Raw genomic sequence first — 26,469 nt, 5'->3', positions numbered from 1 at the left:
GTACATGTGAGTGAGGCAGAATAAACGGCTGAAACGGTTACTTAACATGTGTCGCTGGGGATGTGGAGCGAATAGAGGAAGACGCTGTTATTGTGTCACTGCTGTTTTTTTGCAAAGAGCCCCACAGATATGCATCATGAATGTGCAACACGACCGTGACTCTGGATGAAATGAACGTGGTAACAGCTACGTGGCCGTTGATTCAGGGACAAACAAGCTTCTGTGTACTGTTCCAGATAAATGTTATTAAAAATTCATTGTGTTCCTACCATGCAGTGGCACTGACTCGTACCGTTTTTCGAAATAGAACTAGTGGCTCATCCACAAACTGTTCAAAATATTGGAAATGGCACCAGTGTCTGTATAATTCATCTTTAAATATCCTGCGTCATATCCCTAGAAATGGGTGTTCTCCACTAATAAACTCAAGGACTCTGGCGGTTTGTGGTGACAGTGATGGCATGGCAACCGCACTTAGACTCAATTATTGTCATTTTAATGCATTTGCTTTAAAGTGAATATTCATCTTCTCCTCCATCTGGCTCTGCCATCATCTTTATTAAAGCCCCAGAAAGCTTTAATCACAAAAAAGGGGAATGTAAAAGGGAAAAAAAACAACAACAACAACAACAATAACACGTCCAGCATAAATCAATCTGTCCTCCTGCCCTGCAGAAACCCCCTATTGCACTGATAAAAACGGTTTTATTCATTTCTCTAAGCTCCTACACACAAAAAAAGCTGAATATGTTGATGGTCTTATTCCCTTACTGGTGAAAGCTGCATGAAAAGTGGCCTTATTAATATACAGTGAGTCTCAACAGCGTAAAACCCCTGTTCAAAGCATAGGTTTTTATGATGCAAACGATGATACCATGATAAATCATTTCAAAACCTTTTCAACATATAATGTAACAAATGTCTTCTGTTAAACCGAGAAAAATGCCAAACCTGTTTCAATAAAGGATGTAATGCAAAAAAAGGTGCAATATGAGCATACCTTTTCATATGAGCATATAGTTTCTATATATTTCTGCATAAGGTATCCGATGACTTCAAAGTCGCATGTGTCTTAAAACAGACATAGAAATATGCAAATGTCAAAAAAAAAAATTAAAAAAAGGGCATGCCCCTAATATTTTGCACCGTATTAGAGAATAGGGCTTATCACAAATTTAAGTAGAGAGAAGAGTTAACACAAAAACCACATAATGATCTCAATATGATGTATTAAGAAAAGGTCTCACGACAAATTCCTCATTTGTACATTGAAAACTCATGATGGTCGTGCACGCAGACAGGTGGGAACATGTGGTCAGTAATATTGTGGCTTTTAAAGGCCGTCAGTGTTTGTATAACTGAAGAAGAGCTGCATCCCCAACATGTTACATTTAATTAAGTATTGATAAACTATCACCTTTTTGATCCAGCACCCAGTCCAGGTTTTTTTTTGTGAACATTTATTGGTCTGTTGCTGTTACCCAAACCATCCCTTGATGGCTCATTCAGGCTTTCTGTTCTACTGTTCTAACAAGTTTGCGTAAGCATTATCCTGTATTTGTCTCCACATTCCCATCAACTATGTCCCGTTTCCTTATCTGGAGAGCATGATGGTACCACCACCATGTTTTATTGTAGGGATGGTGTGTTCGGGGTGATGAGCAGCATTATTTTTCTGCAGTCAAGATAAAATGTTCACGTTTGGTCTCATTCGACCAGAGAACCTGTTTCCACATCCCCGCCGTTTCATGGCGTGTGGTAAACTGCAAATGAGAACTCGTTCATATTTATTTAAGCAATGGTTTCCTTCTGACCATTCTTCTATGGAAGCCAGATCTGTGGAGTACACAGCCACTAGAACATCCTGTTGACAGATTATTCAACCTGAGCTGTGGAGGTTGGCAGCTCACAGAGTTACCAAGGGTCTGTTTGCACAAGCTGCATCTTAATCGGGTTAAATTACATACAGGCTAACTTTTTTTTTTTTTTTTTTTTTTTTACTAGTGAGGTGACTTCTGAAGGCAACCGGCTTCAGCCTTATTTAAAGCTGAATAGGAGGAGCAGTTGTCACAAAGTATACCAAACTGAACTGTAATATTTAGTGTGGGGCTACAGTGACGCAGACGTTAGGGAGTCAGATCGTCTCAGTTATTGTGTCCTTGGATTTGCGCCACCCGTTTTTTGTGCTGACGCTGGTCAGAGGGCCCGGTGGCGCCGATGTATGGCAGCCTCACCTCTGTCATCCTGCTCCAGGGCAGCTGTGGCTACTAGCACAGCTCCCCACCATCAGGGTGTGAATGGGTGCGTGAATGACTGGATGTAGTGTAAAGCGCTTTGGTGTCAGGTGATTTAAATTTGAAAATGTCCATTATCTCTTGATAACAGGCCTTTTATAATGTAGCCCCTTTGAAAATTGGAAGAATAAAAAAAAAGGCCTAGTTCCTCTGCTGCAATCCAACCTGTTTTAAAAGTAACAAAACTGATCCATCCAGTTGGTTCACGGAGCTCAACGCTCTCACAAATTGGCCCAATTTTCCAACACTTGGTTCATATCTGACATAACAGGTAGTCCCTGTTCTGTGGCTTCGTTGCAAAGACAATATGAAGGACACAATGAGACACAGAACTGCTCTTGTTTACTCTGGTTTAACCAGCTCTATCAGTCCACATGCACACTGTGAATCTGATTTACCACGTCAAATACACTCCCAATCATGCTAATCCAAAGACGTTATCTGCATATTGCCATTATACTGACACGGTCATGTGCACTGATTGTGGATGACCTTCCTAATGTAACTTGATTAAATGTCATTCAGACATTGAATTTTCCCTACATAAGATTGGTATATGTGGCTGCAATTGGCTTTGTAAGGTTTATTATTTGTTGAGTCCTTCAGTTGCTATCTTTACTGATCAGATAGAAGTGACTTGTAAGAGTAGGCTTGATCAGTCAAATCTTCAAGGTGACTTCAAAAGAAAAACACAAGCAGCCATGCAGGGTTGGTCATGGTCAAAGGATTTCCAGATTGTTGACATATGCATTGAATGTTTTTTTTTTTAAATAGCTCAAAAAAAGACTGACCAGAATTTACATTTTTCTGTTTCTAAGTTTTATATAATCAACAAACGAATCAAGGAAGTAGTTTTATTCCACCAAGGACAAGGAAGCCAACTTAAACTCGAAGGCGAGGCAAGTTTATTTGCATAACACAATTCAGAAACAAGGCAATTCAAAGTGATGTAAATGAACAGAACATAAGAAAAGAAAACATACAGAGGAAAGCACATTGTAGTGGAATAGTAGCAGCAGGTCAGGATAAGTTGGACTACACAATTAATCAAATGGAGTTTCCATGTAGTACATATTTGAATTGAACTCTAAACAAATACCTTTAAACAAATGTGTTTTTAATCTTGATTTAAAAGGAACTCAGGCTTTCAGCACTTTTACAGTTTTCTGGGAATTTGTTCCAGATAAGTGGAGCATATAAACTAAATGCTGCTTCTCCGTGTTTGGTTCTGGGAATGCAGAGCAGGCTGGAGCCAGAAGACCTGAGTGGTCTGGAGGGTTGATACACTGATAACAAGTCTGTGATGTATTTAGGTGCTAAGCCATTTAGGGATTTATAGACTAACAGAAGTATTTTAAAGTCTATTCTCTGAGATACAGGGAGCCAGTGTAAGCACTTTAGAACTGGGGTGATGAGCTCTACTTTCTTAATCTTAGTGAGGACGCAGGCAGCAGCAACTTTTAGGCAGATCTGTGAAAATACTATTGCAGTAATCAGTTCTACTAAACTCATGGATCCTGCTGAGACATTAGTCCTTTAATCCTGGAAATGTGCTTTAGGTGATAGAAGGCCAACATTGTAATTACCTTTAAATGCCTTTGAAGGTTCAGGTCTGAGTCCATCACTACACCCAGCTTTTGGGCCTGATCAGTGGTTACTAGCTGTAGCAGCTGAAGCTATTTGCTAACTCTGATGTATCATGGTATTATAACCTGTTATTCGTTAACAACTGATAGAACCACGGGAACAAGCGATTACTTTGAAAGCTCCAAAGTAAAAGGATACAGTCACTAAATTATTTCAGTGCCTTTCTTTTCTGTCCTTTCAGCCTCCTGCTGATTGCGGAAGATGGCTCACACTGACTGAGCTTGGATGGAGGTTTTGTTATAAAGGAGTCATTCCTCTCCACTGTCTCCACAGGCTTGCTCATGGTGATTTCTGCAGAGTCAATGGCTGTAAACTCTTTGGTGTTGTGGGTATGTAATTTCTGAAATTAAACACAGGTCGCTGTAAATCCTTGAATCGTTTGTTTTGTCCGTGTTTTATTGTATCCATCGCTGTTCTAATGCACTACGTGTGTTAAAGGTTTATTGATTCTCACAAACAGTTTTAATGAATCTGGCATTAAGGACTCACTGGTATAAGGCTGTTATCTGCTATCAGAAACAGAAACTTATTGATTGGGTAGAGGTAACAGTGTTTACCAATGCTTGTCAGAACTCTCTCTGATCCAATGAGGGACTCTGGACCCTCAGTTATGATTCTGGGAAAATGTAACAATATTCTGCGACAGAAACGATCATCTTTGTTGACACATAATGTGAACTTTGGAAATTATCTAAAATATATCGTTCTGAGCTGTGATGTGCTGCTGCTCGGTATCACACGCTCTGAAGGCTATTTTCACATCATCACACCTCTGTCAATACTACTTATCCACAGCGGCATTTTAAATTTTCCTGAGAGTATCATAAAAACCCCGGCAACAGTTGATGAAGCAACTTTAAGTGACAGTTTACCTCAATTCACAGTGATACAAATCCATTTCTATGCTACACAGATTCAGGTGAGTATTTGTGATGGTACCATAGTTGTTTACATGCGCTTGCTTGTGATCATCAGAACACAAAGCCTGCTGGGAAATTTACATCTGCTCATCATAGGCATCAATATTGCATCGATTTTAATAATACATTTGATCCCTTTTCCAGGGTGGATTGATTAAAAAATAATAATAAAAATTAACAGGCTCAAATATGTTCATACACTCCTGATATTATTTGAATAAATGTCTTTTTACCAAGTTGCAGATGAATCAGATACTTTTAGTTGTGGTCTGGTCCCTCTATCCAGCAGTTATTAGGTAAGGCCAAGAAAAAAGATGCACATTAGAGCTGGTTATATGTGCTTTAAATGAAGTGTAGTCAAACATTCAACCAGAATAATACCAGGACCTCATGGGTGGCTGCAAACTTTCTCTGCAGATTGCTAAGTCTCATGTATCCAAATATAAATGGTGGTGTACACATAAATTCGAGTTCATGTATAATTTTCACTATGTGTATTAGAGGAAATCCACAGGCTAAAATACATCATTAAAAGACTAGAATTAATATGAGTAAATGTAAACCTTTCCCTGCCATGTTAGTTGGACAAACAGATTTTCATTTTAATTTGTCAACTCACTAGATGTTAGACTTGCTGGGCATTGTCTAATTTTCAGAAAAGAAACAGATTGAATGTATACGCATGCATTTTTCCCTCTCCTTTCAGTGACTGAAATCTCCTAATGCAGCAACTCCTCCATCATGGTAGACAGACATGCGCTGCATGTTTAAAACTGACTTTAAACCTTCCTCTTCATAAGTCACTTCTGATAGTGAAATAAGCTGCTGCTACTCTACCTTTTTCTTTACAGGAGAATCAGTAGCTTCAGAAAATGAAAAAAGGCATTTTTCTCAATCGCTTTTGACTGTAAAGGTTCTGGGCCAACATCTATGTCCATTCATATTATTACAAAGTGTCAATGACAGGGTTCTATAAACAACTGACAACATTTTTTTCCAGTTTTATTGATTGCTTTGACCTGCTTAAAGAAACTGGGATCCACTTAGTTTTCATCATTACTGTCTCAGCAGAGCAGAAGACACCTTTTGCAGAGGTGTTAAAACCCTGACACATTTCCACCATCCCCCTTTGCAAACTCCCGTTATTTTATCTATGGTAACCAAGCAGAAAGCTGTCTAATCGGCTGCAGTGAAAAGCAAGGGTTGGTTGAGTGCTGTATTTTGTTGTCCATCGTGTAATGACTGATTGGAAGAGCTGAGGGCAATGCTTGCTTCTGAGTTATATTTAAAATGTTTTGGCACAGTTGCAGCCTTTTGCAAACAAAATATGTCACTTTGACCATGAGTTTCACTGTTTAGGCCTGTGTGTTTACTGTTTTGAAATTTCAGAGTTTGAGCTGACTTCTGCATGAAAGAAATCAATTAAAACTGTAAATCTTCTGCACACACACACACACACACACAAAAATGGTTTAAAAGTGTCCACACAGTTGCAAATATTTAACGGTTTAACTGGATCCAAAGACAAGGACATTGTTTATATTAGAAGAGTTTTGTCAGGTTACTCATAACTTATCGTTCTTTGGAAACTGAAAAACACTGTTTCATTCTGCCTCTGTACAATTTCCTTATTTTAACTCAACAGAGATGTCAGAACCAGGAAAATACTATAAATATCCGCAGTGCAGCATTAAATGGAGTCCAGTGCAAACGTCCATCTCTCGTTTCTTCATAGCTTATGGCCATGATTCCAGATTTTCCTGTGTTTTTCTGTTTTTCTTTGGTTAGTCTATTTGATGACCATCTGAATAAAAACATTTTCCTTTTTTAAATGTGTTTATGTTCTGAACCATTTTATGGATCCTCCTGCATGTTTTCACACCCCTTGGACTTTTTCACTGTTGGGATTTCATGTGATAGGCCAACGCAAAGCTGTGCATAAATACGAAGTGGAAGAAAAATTCTGCATGGTCAGCATTTTTATTAAATCCCCCCCCCCCCCCTTGAGTCAATATTCATTAGAATCACCTTTCATTGCAAATGCTTGTGCATGTCTTTGGGGTGTGTTACTAGCAGCTATGTAACTCTAGAGATCTGAAAAGCTGCCTTCATGCTGAGATCAAGTTACACACAAGACGACTCTGTTTACTTACTTTGTGACTTCTGAAGGCAGTTGGTGGAGATCTAATTTATAGGTGAGCTGAATCTAAATGTACACCCTATTCCTTATATTTTTATATGTAAAACATACGAAAAAAAAACGTTAAAATGTTTAATTTTCCATTCCGTCTCATAGTTACTACTTTGTGTTGGTCTAAGCATCAAATTTCCAATAAAATTTATTGCATTTGTGAATCTATCATGACAAATGAGAAAAGGTTTAAGGAGTTTCGATACATTGGTGTTTTTGGTTGTCAAGTTCATAACTACTTTGCAAGACAGTATCTATCATTCATAAAAAGAAGCTAAAACTCTAAGTATGAACGTAGTTTTTGGTTTAATCTGTGAAAAATGTCATAGATTATACATCTTTACGTACATAAAACAGGGTTATTTGCATTTGTAATGTAACTCCCCAGTCACTCTTAGCTATCAGCATTGCATACAGAAGATGGTCAGCCGAGGCATAATGAGAATTAATTCATGTCAGCCCGTGCAGACACTGCTTCTTTGCCATAGATTTCCAATCCTGCCACTTCGTCTTTTATCCTGCCACTTCTCTTTTTGTCAGGATATGGTACACTCTGCGGTAGGTTATGGCTCAAAGGTCTCTGATAATCCTCTTCATTGTGCTAAATGCTTGTTTTATAACCACCAGACATCGTTACTCCTGGCAATTTTATAGTTTCAGGAGAAAAAGGAACCAGTTTGTGGCAGGCATCTCGATACATTATATCATAGCATTTTTTATTTTTTATTTCAGTAAATAACTGGAGGTGTTTGGGGTGTGTCCCACTGAGATGAGAGCCTGGGGAAGACCCAGAACTCTCACTGGAGGGACTATATATCCTGTTTGGCCTGGGAATGCCCAGAATGAGCTGGAGGATGTCGCTGGGGAGAGCGATGTTTGGGGTTCCCTCCTGGACCTGTTGCCACCACGACCCGATCTCGGTTGAGTGGAAGACAATTTAAAAAGTCAAACTCGTATATTAAATAGCAATATCATTCAGTGATATGCCTCAACAGTTGATTTCTGTTCATTTTTTATAGTTATGGTTCGCACCTATTAAGAAATGTAAAATATCACACGAGAATAATAAAAAAAAGGATTTTAATACAAAAATATCATGTACTGGCCTATATAGTCATTGTAGTTGCAAAAGGACCTTGCTACAGAAGCTGGCTGTTCAGAGAGCTAGCATATTGATAGAAAGTTAAGTAGAAAGTAGATAAGGTGCACGAGGAGCATCCATTAGAAGAAGGTAATAAAAAAAAATGGCACTCAAAACTTTGGGGAACATCCCAAGGAGTCGACTGAGGCCGGAGTCAGAGCCTCAAGAGCCACTACACACAGGCAAATCCTACTCACTCACAGGTTACAGGCTTTTTATCTGGGTTAAGGGGAAAAACAAACAAATACCTGCCCACATATTGAAAGTATCAATATCTGCTTTAATGATCAGGACATCACAGTGCTGGGTTGGCCAGCACTTCACCTGACCTAAACACCGCAAAGAATCTTTGGAATATTGTCACGAGGAAGATGAGATACACCAGACCCAGCAATGCAGACTACCTGAAGGCCGCTATCCACATGGCTTGGAAACAGGCTGAAAAACGGGCATAGTGTTAACTGCCTTTATCGGGTAGACGGAAGAGAACAATTAGTAAAAAGTGGCATCCACATGGGTCCTAAATGTGCTGAGCAGTCTGTACTGATCTGTCAATCAATCAATGAATCAGCTTTATTTATAACGCACATTTTAAAAACCACATGGGTGACCAAAGTGATATACATTAAAACAAGAAAAGGTTAAAAAAAAAAACAAGTTAAAAACATACAAAACATACACACACAACCTAAAAACAATGTTAAGAACAGGAACAAAGGAAGCCTGTCTGATGCTCAATGGTAAGTTATTCCATAACTTAGGAGTAGCAACAGCAAATGCTCTGTCACCTCTGAGCTTCAGCCTGGTCTTAGGGACTGTCAGCAGCAGCAGCTGATCAGCTGATCTAAGGGGTCAAGGTGGGCAGTAACGCTGAATCAGCTCACATAAATATGGTGGAGCAAGGTTGTTCAAACTAATTAATTCTGTAGTGCACAGGGAGTCAGTGAAGGGATGCTAGGATGGGAGTGATATGCTTGTGCCTACGGGTCTGAGTTAACAGAAGAGCAGCAGAGTTCTGCACAAGCTGCAGACTGTCTTGATGCTTCACCTAGCTAAGGGCCACAGGCTGGTTTTCATGTTTTGTTTTGTTTTTTCATGGGTTCATTCAGTCAACCCAAGAAAATCCTGTAGAAGAAACTGATTGTGAACCCAGATCCAGGAGGAATTCATTGAGCCAGAACAAAATCAATATGGGCCCCTTACAAATAATGGCCAATTCAGCACTGTTTACCAAGGTTGTGCGGGCCAAACAAAAACTACATTCCTTTTTAGCTTTCATTAGCTGTAAGCTATAGTCACCAAAATCCTAATGATAGTAATTAGAATACTGTGTGTGTAGTAAGCTGTTATGATTTTCACTTTTTAAATTGAATTCAGCTTTTGTACTATAATCTAATATATAAAGATGCAATTTTACTTAGTGTAGCTTCTACATTAAAGTATTTTTAAAATAATAAAAAAATAAAAATCTAATACTCAAACATAAAAGTTATTTTATTTATTAGATTTTTTTAAGCCAGTATAAAGGGGAAAAAACGCGAATTCAAAGATAAATATTAGAAAATGCGCGGTATTTCCCCTTTTTATTTTGTTTGTGTTTTATTTACCGGTGGTAAAATCATCAGATGAATTATTTCTTTTAATTACATGCTTGAATGCGGCGTATTTGTTTGCCGAAGCATCGCCGTGGACGCGTTTCCTCCACGGCTGCAGTGCTTCGTGGTGCCTAGTTTTCACTTCCAGGTGCAGCCTGCTGTGGTCCAGTCACATTTCAACACGAACAGCTTTCGGGCCCTTAAATGCGCATGCGCACTGCCGCTAACCCCTCCGGTTTCTGCGTGCACTGCCACGTTAATAGCGGTAGACACAAACACACCAGCTACTCTCCCGAGCCAAGAAAGGAAAAGAAACACATTTCAATCCGATACCAATCTCTGCTTAACCCGCAGCCGATCCCCCCCCACACGTCTGCAGCTCTCAGGAAGAAAACTCGACGGTAACTATGTTTAAGTTTTTGCTCTTTTGTGCGCTGGCCGTTGCCAGCAGAGCTGACATCGCAGAAGAAGAAGACGTCTTGGTGCTGAAGAAAAGTAACTTCGACGAGGCTCTCCAGGCTCACCCCAACCTCCTGGTCGAGTTCTGTAAGTACCGCCGGCTGCTAGCCGATATGCTAGCTGCTCTTTCTGCTGTGAATGTTAGCCGCAAACTTTGATGGGTTTTCGGCTGCTAGTTTGTAGGTGGGAGCCGCTAACGCACATAATCTGACATATTCTGCACCAATTAGCTAACTTGGTTTATTAGCCGCTGTTTTTTTAACATTACAGGGAGGAACAAATAGACATGACACCTTAGAGATGATGCTCTCTTTTCTTCGGGGCCGTTAGTGCTCGGTTTGACAAGCTAGCACCACAGCTACTAAATAATAAAAAAGCTTGTTAGCATTTGTTTTAGCTGTTAAAACGAGCTGGTCCTGTGATGTGTTCAGGGGAATCTCGTAGCTGGGATATTCTGGTACTGTGACTGTCGCTTTGTTGTTGCAAAAGTCTTGAGTTAGCGTATGTGTGTGTGGTGGGGGTGGAAATGTAAGTTTCAATTGCCTGCTGTGGCTTCCGACAGCCACTCTCAGTTTTCGTTCCCCGTGTTTAATTAGCTCAGAACCCGTGCCGAGCTGAACCAGGCTAAATTTACATGCATGTTGACGAGGGGCCCATCCCGCTGCACTTTTTGTCGGGTTGTCGGGACGTGCTCCGTGGGTTGCGTGACAGCGAGCGTGGGCCAGTCAGAGGTGGCCGTGGGCCGAGCCGTGTCCAATGAAAAGCCGGGGTGGGAAGTGGACGAAAGGGGGCGCCGCGTTACGTCCTCCGGCTGGGCGGGGATGGCGGCCGGGCCGTGCAGCTAGGTTGACGTGTACTTTAGGGAAGAAGAAAAAAAAAAAGTTCACGTATGATTGCACGCTGACTGGACTTGGACAAGGAAGTTAGGCTCACTGACAAAAAGCGCATATGATGCAAGCCGGGTCACTTTATCAGACGTGTCCCTTTTTCTGAGGTGTTGGCCATCTGGTTGGAAGGTGCCAAGATGGCCTCTAGAAGTTTTACAATTGCTGCCTTCATGTAAAGCTGCTAGTGTGGCTTGATCTCTTGCAATGCTCTGCTGTTAATTAAATAAATTGGAAGAAATTGATTATTATAACAGAATTATAACCTATGCTCTCCTGCTGCTTACGCCGTTTAGGCTGATTAAGATGTAGAGCAGGTGTTCCTCCAGGTTTCTTTGCTTCTACGGCAGACCTCAAACTAAATGCTGCAAGGCGGTCTAAAGTATAAATCATTGCAATAAGCGTAATGTAAAACGTATCGATGATGGGCAACAAAATAATTTATCAATAGCAAAATTCTGCTATGTACGTATTTCTGCTTTTATTAGAAGTGTAAAAATGAAACCAAAATGCAACACTAGGGGAAGAGGATGAAGTGAGTAAAATGTAGGATTCCTGCACTCTAGGAAAACTATTTTCTATTTTATTTTATTTTTTTTATTTGGGTGTGTGATAAGTATGGGGAAAAATATTGGTATTTTAGCAACCTTTCCAAAAGTCATTTTTGCCTTTTTGCTCCTAATATTTTTTTTTTTTATCCTGAGCTGCAAAACCTAAATGACCCTTTTAAAGAAAGTTGGTGTACAAAATGTCATAAATGCAGAAGATCTGCTTCTTTTGTGATGAAGAATCTCTCCAGGAAACTATGTCCAACCTTACAAAAGCAAAGAATACATTTTATTGAATAGAAAATTTAGTGTTTATGGGAAATTGTGGAGGAGGGATGGTTGCAAATCAATGATCAAAAATAACTGAGGACTCCCTAATATGCGTTATTCTCCTGTGGAAATTCGATGCAAAAATTGCATGAAAATGCAAAGAAAAAACCTGTTTAAAAAAACACTCCTCAGTTCTTTGTCATGTAAAGGTTAAAGTCGGCTTTACTTTTCGGGATTTTGGCTGTAAGAAGCTCTGTTTTCAGAGTGACTGCTAACATAAAGCCTCTTGCTTTATGTTAGCAGTCATCGCTCGCACCGTTTAGTTTTGTCTGGGGGGGAAAACATCCAGAAATGTATCGTTATGCATCCATATTCGTCTCAGGTCAGACATTTAGTTTTTTTCGTTTAATTAAAAGCAACAAACGCCTTCGCCGGCTCGAGTAGTCACAACATGGGGGTCTCTAAAACAGTTTCTTTGAAAGCACCTTTGAAAAGTTCCCCAGCTTCTCACACAGTTATGTTTAACAGACAATAAATCAAAGTTTTACTGAACTAGTCGTGTATAGCGGTTTTACAATCTTAAGCTTTTATCTAAACTCTCATCAGCTGCCTGTTCTCGTTTACCTTTCTCCACTTCATCTCACCTTCTTCCGGCTGAATGCCCCTGAATAAAGATGTAGATTTCTGTCGCGGTCTCTCTGTTCGTACCGCTTGCTGCAATGAAAACAAAGCCCGTTGCACGCTCTCCACAGATGCACCATGGTGCGGCCACTGCAAGGCCCTGGCTCCAGAGTACGCCAAGGCTGCAGGCATGCTGAAGGCAGAGGGCTCAGAAATCCGCCTGGGCAAAGTGGACGCCACCGAGGAGAGCGAGCTCGCCCAGGAGTACGGCGTCCGGGGGTACCCCACCATCAAGTTCTTCAAGGGAGGAGACAAGGAGTCTCCCAAGGAGTACTCTGGTGAGCATACCTGGTTGCAGTTTTGGGGGGAAAAAAATAAAATCTACTCCTCCATATCAAGCTGCTGCTTGTTGATGAGCCGTCTGGTTTTTAACAGCTTGCAGATTTTACAGTATAATTTGTCTTGATCACCACTCATTCATTTGCTGCACTTTGGTTGTTTTTATGAGCAGCTGTTCTCAGAACACGTATTACGCCTTGAAATTATCATAAATAAATAAAAATAAAACAAGATTAGCCTTCAACATCACGCCTGCAGACTCCATTCATCATGGCAATATGATCTGCACAACAGCATCAAAAAATAAGCCAACCAATGGGGTTTCAGGAGACTGGAAGAGGGCGGGGCTTTCGCAGCACGTTGCTCCCATGCTGGAGCTGAGCCGGGGCAGACCTATGTGCATTTCTTCACGTCGCCTCCTCTGCTGGCTTGGCTCCTTTTAGGAAAGGGAGGGGAGGGAGAGGAGGCCTGGAAATGACTACTCTGGGTTAATCCAGCGTGGCCTAGACCACCTCCTACAGCGTGCTCAAGACCTCATGGTGCTCCACCAGGACCGCAGGCGGCATCACTTAGTCAGCATGTGTCTCATCTGAGCAATCGCTGCTATGTTGCGTCACCTGTTTGGTTCGTCAGTCAGATCTCTTATAGTTTAGAACAATAACATAAGCCCTGTTTCAAAAAACAGGATTCATAAACTTTTTTTTTGTTGCCACTATTTTCATCAAAATGAACAGATAAATTAAAAGATGCCTCGTTATCAACTTTTTTTAAGGAATTTCTAACTTTTCAAAGCCCCTGATGCTCATTTTCAGTGCAGCCACGTTAGAGACTCGGCTCCATTTAGGCGCGGCTCACTCAGAGCCAGTTTTATGCCCTTACTGACGTCGACTTTTTTGGCAGCTGGCAGGCAGGCGGAGGATATCGCCAACTGGCTGAAGAAGCGTACGGGACCTGCCATCGCCACCCTGACCGAAGTCTCTGCTGCTGAGTCTCTGATTGCTGACAATGAGGTGGCGGTCATTGGATTCTTTAAGGTGCGTCTCTGATCGACTGGAGCGAGATGTGACAAAGTGCTTCTGCTCCACAAAGAGCCATAATACAACTCCTACCTCTTAGTTTAAGACCTGCACAAGGCTCTTTCTGAATGCTTGTTTTTTTATTTGTTGGAAATAGGACGCCCAGTCCGCCGGTGCTGCAGTCTTGGAAAAAGCAGCTGAAGCCATGGACGACGTTCCCTTCGCCATCGCCTCCAGCGACGACATTTACTCAAAGTTCGAGGTGTCCAAAGATGGCATCGTCCTCTTCAAAAAGGTGACTTTCAATTTAAGTTTATTACATCAGTCATTCTTGAAAATGTTTCTAGTTAAACTTACTTGACCAGGTTCTTAAACGGAGTCATGGTGTGCTAAACGTTACGTATAAATGTAATCTGAAATGGGCTCTGCTGTCGCCGCTGAAGGCGCCCTGCTGGTCTTTGGTTTTGATCTACGTCTTCAGACATCTGACGCCCCAGACGCTGGAGCATCAGATGTCTGTGGCTAATCCTAGTTCGTCTGAGGTCATCCGACGGTTTGGACGCTTGACCCGACTAATGAATGACTCTGCTGTATTTGGGAATGGTCTGCCTTTCCAAGCACCCCTCCCCAATGGCTAGAAATAAATTTATGGACCTAAATGCCACATCCTTTCAGAAGAAACGGGTCATTGTGGAGTTGGTTATGAGTCTTTGTATCCGTCATCTTCTCAGACAAGCTTAGTCTTGTCAAAGCAAGACATGTGGTTGATGAGCCAACTTTACCTTTTTTTCAAAGCATTTGGGTATAAACAATTTACTTTCTCATGGATAGACCCTTATACCCTCTGTTCATTTGAGTTTCTCACTTTTCAAACTGAAACCACTTTTTTTAAAGGGCAAGAAACTGTTTCAGACTTCAATAGGCATAAAATGAATGAAAGTCTGTACATTATTTAAATCTAAAGATAAGATGAGTTGATGGGGTATTTAAGGTGAATATTTTCTTATTTTACATTGTTTTACTTATTTGTAGCTTTAAGTAAATCTTTGAGAAAGCAAGTCTGTTTTAATCATTAGGTGCCATATCTGATTGTAGGTATGAATCGGGGTGGACTTCCTGAAAGTCTCCTCCCCCCCCCCATGTCCTTTTCTGCAGCCTTATCAGCAGAAAAGTCCACTCATGACATTGTGTGAGTTGTCAAATGGGTCAAAGTACAGTTATTGAAATGAGTCCTTGTATGTCGGGTTACTTCAAAAGCCGTATATAAAACCATATCTCAACTTTCCCTATTCAGTTTTTTTGTCCCTGTAGCTCAGGATTCTGTTTATTGATGTCTAAATATTTTAAAATGTATATAAAAAGTGTGAATGGGCCAAACAAACGCTGGCAGGATGTTCTGTTAGGAAGTGACAGTACTGTGCGCTCCCAAACCAGCCCCAACTACCCAGGAAATTAAAGGAATTTAACTGGGAGTTCAGTATGTTGGTCATTTTTAGTGTTGACTGACAATAATTGTTTAGAAAATTGAGCTGAAATGAAACTAAAAAAATGTAAATGGTGTGAAAGTTCAATATTTCTCATTTCAGAAAGTGAAACTCTTTTATAAACCTTGATTCATTAATTGCTGAAATGGTTCCTGTAATCTTAAAGATTAAGGCTCACAAACTCAGCAATTGAATTTGCAACTAGACGTTTTCCAGATATTGCGTTAAAATACAATTATTCTTGTCAGATGTAGGTCAATCTTTCTAATCCACTTCTGCTCTAGTGTTAACGCTGATGCTCAGGTTCCTCCCAACAACCTCCAGAGTACTTTATATTTGCGAGCTGTAAGGATGTCCAAAGTCTGTCCCCATGGACCGCCGTCCTGCATGTGCTAGATTTTTCCTGCGTAGCGCCTGATTCAGACGGATGGATCTCAGGTCTCTGCCCAACATGTTGCTATGCTGAGGTATTTGAGGCAGGAGCGTTGGAGCTGAGGCACATCGAGAGCCTTGAGAAAAGGACTGCTTTTTATTTTATTTTATTTTTAAAGGCACTTGTGGCCTTTTTTTACAGTAATAGGAAAGGAAGCAGGCGTAAGGGGGGCAGGGGGAATGCAGCAAAGGTCTCTGTCAGGAATCCAGCCCAGAACAGCTGCATCAAGGAAATATAACCTCGTCTACTACACTGCTTCACCACGAGATGCTCTAGAGCAGGTTTTACTCCTGAAAGTTTAACCGCATTGAATAGTAGAGCAGTTTCTATTCTACTGAGGATGTTTGGCCTCGCCATTTTCACGTTTGGCTGCTCAAGACCCCATGAGCAACACGCTGTGGTTGAAGAGCAAGTTGGAATACTGATCTGTGGTCAGACGCTGGTTTAATTCCTGTCTCGATTGGGACTGAAATTCATACAGATTGCACACAGAATTTAGTCTTTTTTTTTTTTTTAATTTAGAGGTAAATATTGCTGATTAAAATGGCCAAACTGCAACTGGACCTACTTTAACTTATATTTCTTCCTCATACTGCTGCTAATCTTTTCTAATGATGGAGCTTGCACCGGTGCTTTCACCTGCTGCTGCGAGGCCTGAGATTCACGCTGGTAAACTTGCTCTGATACAAAGGTTGCCGTCGGGCAAAGTAGGGGCTCAGCTCAATAAACAGCAGGTGGATTTTAACTTGTTTATTGCAGCAGGGATTTGGGTTTAAGGTTTCAGTGCTAGGGTTACCCTCTCTGCTATTGTGCGCCAGCGAGAGCCGCTTGGCAGAGGCCTACGGCTGCTATTCCTGATGCCCGCTTGGTCTGCAGAGAGTTGGAGGACTTTAAAGTGCTTTGTCCAGTAAATCTGCTCAGTGTTCACAGGCAGATTGGCCGGAAGCGCCAGGTGGGTTAATATTTACGTCTAAACGTTTCCATGTTTTCTTGACAGTTCGATGAAGGTCGCAATACCTTTGATGGGGAGCTGACGAAGGAGAAGCTCTTGGCTTTTGTTAAGGCCAACCAGCTGCCTCTGGTCATAGAGTTCACTGAGCAGGTAAAATCCAGTCATTTGTCTCATAATTTGACTAAAATCTATTCTACAAATATTATGACCACTTTTATTTTATTGCAGACCGCCCCAAAAATCTTCGGTGGAGACATCAAGTCCCATATCCTCATGTTTTTGCCGAAAGCTGATTCAGACTTCCAGGACAAAATGGACCACTTTAAGAAAGCTGCTGAGGGCTTCAAGGGTCAGGTAGGCAAACTGTCAGGACAATGGCATGAAAATTATGATTTTGGATTTATGTAAAGCTACCTTTTTTAATTTATTTTTTATCTATATTAATTTGCAGGCAGTTCATAAAATCAAATAATTAAAGCATCTGTTTTTAATCTGAACTCATTTCTGTTCCTGAAGCTGGCTTATTGGATGTTTTTCCCATTACAGTCTTTGTCATGGAAAACTGTATATTTAACAAAGTTAAGCTTGAAGCTGCGAATGACTGAGTGCTGCATTTAACTTTAGTTAAGTTAAATGACTATATTGGGTTAATTGTATTTTATTTTTTTATTAATCTAGGTTTGTGTGTGTGCACTCGTTACACTTTGTCTGCAGGGCCCCTGCTTCAACGTCCAGACGTTGAAGCTTTGCTGTATTACATTGTTGTAAGGCGCTGACCTCCTGAGTCTCTTCCCAGATCCTGTTCATCTTCATCGACAGCGACATCGACGACAACCAGCGCATCCTGGAGTTCTTCGGCCTGAAGAAGGAGGACTGCCCCGCCGTCCGCCTCATCACGCTGGAGGACGAGATGACCAAGTACAAGCCGGAGAGCAGCGACATCACAGCAGACAGCATCACAAAGTTCTGCACGCAGTTCGTCGAAGGCAAACTAAAGGTGAACCTGATCTTGTTGTCTTATTTTGTCCGAGTTGTTTCTTTTAAGCGTTCTCGGTGCCAAGTCTGTAGCCGTTCCTTATTTTTGTCTGTTCTGTCGACTGTCCTGCAGGCCCACCTCATGAGCCAGGACATCCCTGAGGACTGGGACAAGAACCCCGTCAAGGTGTTGGTGGGCAAAAACTTCGAGGAGGTCGCTTTCAATCCATCAAAGAACGTCTTTATTGAATTCTGTAAGAAATTGCTTTGTTTGCTTATTTTCTTATTTAAGCTTAAACGCTCAAATGTAGACGATCAGGCGTTCATCTCCAGTCAGACTTTAAATTGTCTGCTCCTTTTTTATTTAACTTTTTTGTGTGTAAGGGTTGATTCCTGGGGCTCTTCATGCCCCATCAGCTCCACTTCCTGCCAACTGATTTGTTGCCAGGCACTAATGCTGAAAAGATAAAGATAAATATAGCAGCAAGATTACTTTATAGCCACCCTGGTCCAAACAGCCTTTATTTTTGGAGTCGCTTTCCACGTCTGGCTGTTGAAGCACAGCTGATGGCCAGCAATGCACAGGCTGGGAAAGGCTCCTATTTCCTGACTGGCGGGGGCCAGGTGTGGCAGCTTTTAGCGGTCAAAGGGGTTGTCTTTGTAATCGGGCATAAGTCGCAAAGTATAGGAACCTAAATGAATAAGTTATTCTTTATGGAGGTGTTCTGCTGCACCACTGTCATAATATAATGCTGAAGAAATGTGCTGTTGCCCTCCAGATGCTCCTTGGTGTGGGCACTGCAAACAACTGGCTCCCATCTGGGAGCAGTTGGGAGAGAAGTACAAGGACAGCCCTGACATCATCGTGGCCAAGATGGACTCCACAGTCAACGAGATTGAGGCCGTAAAAGTCCACAGCTTCCCCACGTTAAAGTTCTTCCCTGCAGGAGACGACCGCCAGGTAGCCCTCCATTATGTGCATAAGGCCCCTGCTGGTACAAGTACTTTACATTAGATAAAAAATGAAATAAAAATAGTTCCTTCTTTTTTTATCTATTTAATGTGGTGGTCTCTGGTTTTAGAGGTTAAAGTGTCTAATGAGGAACCATACGGGCTAAAACCAGCAGCTAGTAGTGCTTTTTTAGATTACTCTGTCCAACCGTAATACACTGTTTGCATAGAAATGAGGTGCTTGCAGTTGTTTGCATTGAACCCTGTAGTCTGGTTCAGTGAACTGATGAGTGTTTGTCCCTTGTGCTCAACAGGTGATTGATTATAATGGAGAAAGAACGCTGGAGGGCTTCACAAAGTTCTTGGAGAGCGGAGGTAAAGACGGAGGCGCCCCTGCAGGAGATGACGACCTGGATACAGATGTGAGTTCATATCGGCCGTCTTGTTGGATTTGCCGAGATTTAATGTAAATTGCTAAATGAGGTATGAAGGGAGCAAAAAAAAACATGTGTAGGTTATATGCCAAGTCTTCACTAAAAGGACTTGTAATAAATCTAATGCAGACAATCTGCATTTTTAAATGCATCTATCCATTTACAACTATTTCCACATATCTGCATCATCAGTGTTGAAGTTAAAAGAACCAGAGGCCAAAAGGAAGAATTTACCAGAACTGAGAAAGTTATAACTCAGGATGGGAACTTTTTTTTTTACGGTGATTCCTGAGCTTTCCTCTGTTAGATGCAGGCTGATTCACTCTACAGTAAAGCTTCCTGTGCCACACTGGGACTGTCCTGTTTGCCTTTAAGCGATGGGTGGGGGGGTCCTCGGTGCTAACAGCTGCCTGCCGCCCCTCCCTTCAGAGGTTTGATTGAAGCCTGGTCTACTGCAGGCCTCCCCCGGCAGCTGTTGCTTGGCTTTGTGTGGAGACCTGAGCCGCTGAGTAAAGCTGCACGTGCCTAGTTCTGCTGATTCTCAGAATAGAAGATAGAAACATGTTTGATATTCTGTACAGGTGCTACAATTTTTTCTTTTTTGTTATTTCCAAGCTCTTTTAACATCCAAAGGACAGGAAACACTAGGATGATTCAGTCTGATTGTAAAGCCCAAAGCATTACAAAGTTAGCACTCTTTAAAGTTTATAGAAAAAAACATTTGAAGATTTAGTTGATTTAGCTTCAGGTGCCATGGACCAAACCACTGTCTTAATTGCATAATTGTTTGGTTTATTGGAGCTGCTCAGTTGACTTAATTCAACTGTTCTGCTGATTCCCAAATGGCATTATAACCCCACCTTATAATCTTAACGATATATTTTATTGTACCATTTTTAGATGTAATCTTTGTGCTCCAGGACTTTTTGATCAGCTGCTGTATTTTAAACAGGAACTTCATCATTTAAACAATCAACTTCATCAAATTCGGTGTTCTGACCCCGTTTGTGTCTGCTCAGGATTTGGAGGATGACGATGACTCGGATGGGGAGGATGGAGGCGACGACGACGGACACGACGAGTTGTAAGAGCTTCAGGAGGAGAGGGCGAGAGGAGACCCACCCCAACCCTTCCAACCAGTCACCACCACCACCACCACCTTTGCTTCCTTGTGGACCTCCCCTGTCCCGTGAACATTAACGGTTTACCTTGAACTGCCTTTCAGTAAAGCCAGCCTGAGAACCAACCCTGCAGTCCATCCAGGGCTGGTTGGGCAGTTTTTCTGGTCTTCAGTATCTACATCTTTAATTTTGCTCGTTCTGCCCAGACTGGTCTCGTCCCTCCTGGGGGGGGGGGATCCTTGGAATAGCGCACCCACCTCTGTGGGAGACCCCAATGCCTTGTCCACAAGGCCCATCATCTTTATAGCCTTCTATATTTTGACCAAATGACAAAAGAAATGGCATTGTTCAGTTTTTTTTTTTTTTTGAAAAGCTAAGTTTCCTATTTTTTGGACTCCCACCTGTAAAATAAGTCTTGCTGTTGTTCAGTGTTGGTTTGAGCTGAATGAAATGAAGTGGAGGGGGGGCTGCCAGTGTTCTTCTCTCGACTAAAAACCAGAGGACCAGTGGGTTTCGTAAGGACTCTCAGGGGACAAGGGGCCATCCTTTTCTTTATTTTATATACATGTATTTTTTAAGTAAACTCATCAGTGTAGCAAACAGGACCCCTCCCCTTCGTCACATCTGTAGCCAAGACCAGTTATTTTCTATCTTTCACCAGGGGCTGGGGTGTCATGTCTTCATTCCCAGTTCCTTCTCCTCATGTCAGCATATCTACTGACCGATTTATGTCTAAAAAGGAACAGTTAACGTTCATTGTTTTTATTTAATTGCTTTCACGTTGGGGGGGGTTATTTGTTTTTAATTTAGGTCTTCTCATTTTTTTTATTGTACCATCGTGCCCGGCTGTTGCCAGCTGGCCCATTTTGGGGGCGCAGTCGGCCCCTGCTCACCCTTTTTGACCTGTAGGGGGCGACCGGAGCTGGTTCTGATGGGTAGCACTGCATTCATGCCTAATCGGAGATTCACTGTGGTTACTGAAGCGGACGGACTGGTGCGGTTTGGTCTAAGTGTGTGTGTTTATATCTGGAGCGGGGAGGGAACAGGTGCACAGCCCCACCCCTCAGCCACGCTGCAGCCTCCTGCATCTCTTTTGGCTCTCCTGGGCACCCTTAGCTGCCGCTGTGTGTGTGTGTGTGTGTGTGAACGAGTGTGTCGGATGTTTGCATGTCTGAGAGAATGGAAGCGTGTGTTTGGGCACAGAGGGGGGGGGTCTAGTAGAGCGAGGGATGGGTGTGTCAGTCGAGCAGCGGTGGGAGGAGGGGAGTAACAAAGCATTCCATCATATAAAAATTAATGTGGAAAATGTGAAATGGTGGCCAATAAAAAAACAAAAAAAATAAACAACAAATGTGTTTTTGTTTTTTATCTTCACTCATGGATGGGAATGAATCTCTCTGGATTAATTTCTTATTTAAAAAGTTGAGAAAATCTCATGTGTGATATAAATGAACTAGACTTGTAGGCTAAATGATTTAATCTACACAGATCCGTTTCAAGTGAAAACGTGTCAATTTAAGTAGGTCTAAAGTTCATTGGACATAAACTTGTGCACAAACTACAGTTAAAGTTCAATAATCAGATTTATTTACAGTTCAAAAAGTAAAACTAGTTAAATTTAACTGAAATTATTTGGATATTCGGCTGAAATAAAGTTGTCTTAAGTCTAAAAGCAAATATCCAAAGGTGTGTTTCTCAAATGTTGATGAATCTGTTTTGTTATGACCACACTATGTCCCAGAAAGACGCCTGACTTGACTCTTGTCCAGCAGAAAGTCACTGACGTCCTCCAAAAGATTCAGCAACAACTAAGGGATTTAGTTTCTGACAATTAGAACATTGCATACGGCTGATGGGAACGGTTGAGAAATTTCTACATCAACATTAAGCCAGATATTCTCTAGGGGATTCTGGGTCAGGTTGAGTTTGCTGGCATATTCATGATTAGCTAAACCCCTCACTGCCTAAACAAACTATGAAATTGTGTTTTTTGTTTTTTTTTTTGTTTTTTTTTACTTTTAAGCAGATGCTAAATTAAGTATTAGTACTTGAATTGCAAATAAGCTAAATAATGCATAACTGGATCCTCCTCTGAGCACTAGACGGTAAAGACCTAATGTTTGAAACGGCATCTACAACATCCTGAATACAGGATATATGGTGGGTCAATGCATTTGAGTCCAGCTGCAGTCCATCCCCAAAATTTTGAACGGGCTTAGGTGCCACAATCCTCAGTTAAGGTTAACACAGGAATGCATTTACACCTTTTTCAGTCATAGCTTTTCCTTCCACTTAAGTGGTGGCCTAGTGGTTAGAGCACAGTGCTTTGTGGTTCTGAGTTCAACTCCCACAAGCTTCCATTCTGGGTCCCTGAGCAAGACCCTTAACCCCCAATTGCTCCCCAGGCGCTGCACAGTGGCAGCCCACTGCTCCCCAAGGGGATGGGTTGAGATGCAGAAGTGAATTTCTCCATTGTGAGATCAATAAAGTTTTAACTTTCCATCAATAATACCTTCCACCTCCCTTAGTAATGACCTTGAGTGTCACACCCTCCTGGTGGACAGGTAGGCAGTCTGTATCAAACATGTTACTGGACTTAAAAAAAAAAAAATACTTTACATTTCTTTTAGAGAGTGGAATTTGAGTTGTTAGCCTATGAGTTTCACTTTTAATTAATTGTAATGTATTAGTAGGGTGGGGCCTAAGCTATGAAAAGCAACCTTCTTGTAAGACGGTACTGAGCTTCATGTTGGTAAGGAAACAAAACATTGTTTTGCTGAAATAAATCTAGCAACAAGCTGGTTATTATAAACATCTGCCCAAAGTTTCTGAACCAAACTTCGCTACATGCAGAATGAAACTTCAATCTCCATATCCATTCAGCTCCTGAAGCATTTACCCTATTTTAGATTTTGTTCTAAGTTGATTCCAGGCAGGATGGTGCAAAAATAATTTCGAAAGTGTTATGAGCTGATGGTAACAAACCCTGTTTGTCGGTGCCGTTTACCATCAACAGCCCCCCTCATGGGGATTCACCCCTCCGTGTCCTGCAGTAAACCCCCCTAACACCGCCTGGTGTTTACTAGAAACCTCCATCCGCTCCCCTTCCTCTCAGCTGGAGGGCTGAGAGGTGGACAACATCTAGAAATGTGATGTTGACACGGGTCCAGGCTGGTTACTGGCTGTTATGTGTGTTGATGTAAGCTGTCTGAAGAGGCTTGTGACTGGTTGGAGGGAGGCCCCGCTCACCTTCCAAATCCTGTCACTGATCTTAAAATAGGTCGGCAGGGAGTATAAGAGAGCCCCGCAGGGGAAGCCGGACCCTCAGAGGAGCTGCTGATCCAAGCCGGAGAGCCACACTGTAAAAGGACTTACCGCAAGTTTAGCAAAGGCTTCCACTGCTGCCAGACTCCAGGATGAAATACTACGAGAGCCCCATGTCCCAGAGCCTGGGAATCAAAGCGTACAGCCAGAGCTGTGGGCTGCCGCTCACCTGCAAGCGCGCGGCCTCCCTGAAGCCCGCCCGCAGCGTCCACTTCCCCAACGACATCGTTTTCCAGGACTACGTGAGGCACGGAGAACTGGAGAGGATCGGACGTTTCATCAGGGCCAGCAGGGTGAGACTGGACACCATTTACCACTCTGGTGAGCGGGGAAAGCTTTTCCAGCTTTGTAAATCTGACTTTGAGCTCTGACCTGTCATAGGGGGTCAGCTGAAATGCTAACGCCCTCTCCGTTTTTCTAAAGGAATGGCAGCCATCCACGAGGCAGTCCTGACTGGGAACCTGGAGTGCGTGAAGCTGCTGGTGCATTACGGAGCGGACATCCACCAGAGGGACGAGGAGGGGTGGACCCCGCTGCACATGGCGTGCAGCGACGGCTTCCCCCACATCGCACGGTGAGCCTCCAGGCCGGATGTGAAAGCGGGGATCGTCTCTGTGATCAGCGTCTCCTCAAGCCAAGCCTGCTCCTTCACTGACCCCCGCTCCCTCTCTCTCTCCTCTTCCAGCTACCTCCTGTCGCTGGGTGCCGACCCCGAGCTGGAGAACGACTGCGGCGAGAAACCGGCCGACCTCATCGACCCGGAGAACAAGGAGCTGCTGAGGCTCTTCGGGCTGGCGGTCAACGACTGAGAAGCTCCGGAGGTCCCAGAGCTTCTCACACTCGTCTGGAAGACGCTGCAGGTTGTCCCGACTGCTCTTCGGCGGCGAGCAGGGAAGGCCGCTGCCTTCCAGGATCCTGGTTTTTGGAGAGCTGCCACAGCTCTGAAGGGCGACGGCGGGCCGGGAGGGCCGACAGGAGGAGTGGACCGCTTCACTCCAGCAGCACTAACCTCCTGAATGCCCTCAGCGCCGCAGAACTTTTACAGCCTTGCTTCTTTATGTGAAGATATGAATCTGCCTGGACTTTGTGAAACAAAGCTGTTGCTCTTTTTTTTTTATTATTGTTCCTATTCCTGAGGTTAATGTTCAGGATTATGTTTTTAGCCACACAGGCAAGTTTGTTGATGTTTTTTTGATCATTGGGAGCGAACTGTTCAGTACTTTCACTTGTTTGTCCTTTTTTTTTTTTTTTTTACTTGTTTAAATAAAGTGAATTAATCCATGATGCCTTTGCTTTATCCTGAAGGGAAGATAAAAGTTTATTGAACTTGTGGTTCAATAAACTGAACATTAAGCTGAACAAATTTAAAAAAATATTTTGTGAGGGGGCAAAAAAAAAAAAAAAAAAAAAAATCTGAATTTGAAGTTTGAGCTCTGACCTATCAAGGGTCATCTCAGGAATAAAATTATTTATTTCAGAAATTCAGTTCAAAATGTGAAACCCACGTTTACAGCGTATTCCACATTTGGTTGTTACAGCCTTATTCCAACATGGATTAAATTATGTTTTACCCTCACAACTCCACATACAAAACCCAATAAAACTCAATCTCCATATTCATTCTGCTCCTGAAGCGTTTACCCTATTTTAGCGTTTGTTCTAAGCTGATTCCAGGCCAGGAAATGGAAGTACAGATGTCACCAGCACATGTGTAATCACAGCCTTCTCCATGAAGCTTAAAACTGATCGCAGGTGGATCCTGTTTCCTCTCATCATCCCTGAGATGCTTCTACAGCCTCAGGGAAATTCACTTGGTTTGGACAGGATTTGGAGAACCAAACATCTGTCTGTTAAAAGGTCCCACAGCCGAGAACAAACCCGACATGAAGTCTGTCGGCCCCAGAGCCACGATCGTCTTAAGCCTCTAGTCAGGGGGAAGCGTACAGGAGGGTTTCTGCTGCTGCCAAGGTCCCAGTAAGCACAAGAGTGGCTTCATCATCAGAAAATGGAAGAAGTTTGGCCCCTGTTGGAGCTGGCTGGCCGTCTTTACCGACGGGGAGAAGGACCAGGAACCCGATGGTCACTCTGTCAGAGCTCTAGAGTTGCTCTGTGGGGAAAGCAGAACCTTCCAGAAGGACAACCATCTCTGCACGAAAGCCATAGCGTAGTAAAAGGCTCATGGCAGCCCACCTACAGTTTGCAAAAATGAGCCCAAAGGACTCAGACCTTAAGAAATAAATCTCTGGTGTGACAAAAACTGATCTCTTTGGCATCAAAGCTTTTCAGCTGGTGAAACAGGGAGGCTAGTCTGGACAGAGTGATCGATGAACGCAGCAGAGACCAGAGAAAAGCGGCTCCAGAGCGCCCTTCGCCTCAGACAGGAGCAGCGGTTCATCTTTCAGCAGCACAATGGCACCAAGCATCCAGCCAAGATATTAGAGCTAAAAATGTTTACCAGCCGACCTGATGGAGCTCGAGAGGTTCTGCGCAGAGGAGCAGGTAAAACCGCCCATGGATCGGTGTGCCAAGCTCACGGCATCAAGAGGTCTTGAAGTGTTGCCAAAGGTGCATTAACAAAGTGTTGAGCAAATACCCATTAACGTGTGATTTCTTAGTTTTTACCTTTTCGTACAGCATTGCTACATTTCCAGCAACAACTAGGGGCCACCTGAGTTCAAAAAGCCTCTGGGGCCTCATGACACGGACCGGCCCAATTCAAAAAGCTTCACCAGCTCACCACTAATGTCAGCTGCAGCTGTTGCTCCAATATACTGTTTCAAGTCCAAAGTCAGCAGAGAAGTCTACCAGGACATGTTGGAGCACTTCTGCCGACAACTTTCATGGAGATGCTGCTTTTTATCTCCCAGCAG

At 42.5% G+C, this 26,469-nt stretch overlaps 2 protein-coding genes and 1 long non-coding RNA gene across 3 annotated transcripts; 2 read left to right on the top strand and 1 right to left on the bottom strand.

Moving 5' to 3' along the window:
• Positions 1–10,010: 10,010 nt before the first annotated feature.
• p4hb (prolyl 4-hydroxylase, beta polypeptide) lies at positions 10,011–21,614 on the top strand. The gene is made up of 11 exons (XM_012882644.3): positions 10,011–10,334; positions 12,702–12,908; positions 13,810–13,943; positions 14,083–14,220; positions 16,840–16,944; positions 17,023–17,148; positions 17,591–17,791; positions 17,903–18,023; positions 18,549–18,730; positions 19,035–19,142; positions 20,174–21,614. The coding sequence occupies exons 1-11, from the start codon at positions 10,196–10,198 to the stop codon at positions 20,240–20,242; spliced, it is 1,530 nt and encodes a 509-aa protein (XP_012738098.1). The 5' UTR covers positions 10,011–10,195; the 3' UTR covers positions 20,243–21,614.
• On the bottom strand, positions 10,509–12,695 carry LOC110366605. The gene is made up of 2 exons (XR_002426824.2): positions 12,574–12,695; positions 10,509–11,103 (listed from the first exon to the last, which is right to left on the bottom strand). It is a non-coding gene; the product is annotated as an uncharacterized LOC110366605 (long non-coding RNA).
• Positions 21,615–23,584: 1,970 nt separating the features above from the next.
• Positions 23,585–24,881, top strand: ppp1r27b (protein phosphatase 1, regulatory subunit 27b). Its single transcript, XM_012882641.3, has 3 exons — positions 23,585–23,920; positions 24,023–24,173; positions 24,285–24,881. Exons 1-3 carry the CDS (start codon positions 23,692–23,694, stop codon positions 24,406–24,408), a joined length of 504 nt encoding a protein of 167 aa, XP_012738095.2. The 5' UTR covers positions 23,585–23,691; the 3' UTR covers positions 24,409–24,881.
• Positions 24,882–26,469: the final 1,588 nt, after the last annotated feature.

This window comes from Fundulus heteroclitus, chromosome 5 (assembly GCF_011125445.2).
Source record: "Fundulus heteroclitus isolate FHET01 chromosome 5, MU-UCD_Fhet_4.1, whole genome shotgun sequence".
Taxonomy (NCBI): domain Eukaryota; kingdom Metazoa; phylum Chordata; class Actinopteri; order Cyprinodontiformes; family Fundulidae; genus Fundulus; species Fundulus heteroclitus.
Note: the sequence above shows the minus strand (reverse complement) of the source record. Positions and strands in the feature narration are given on the sequence as shown.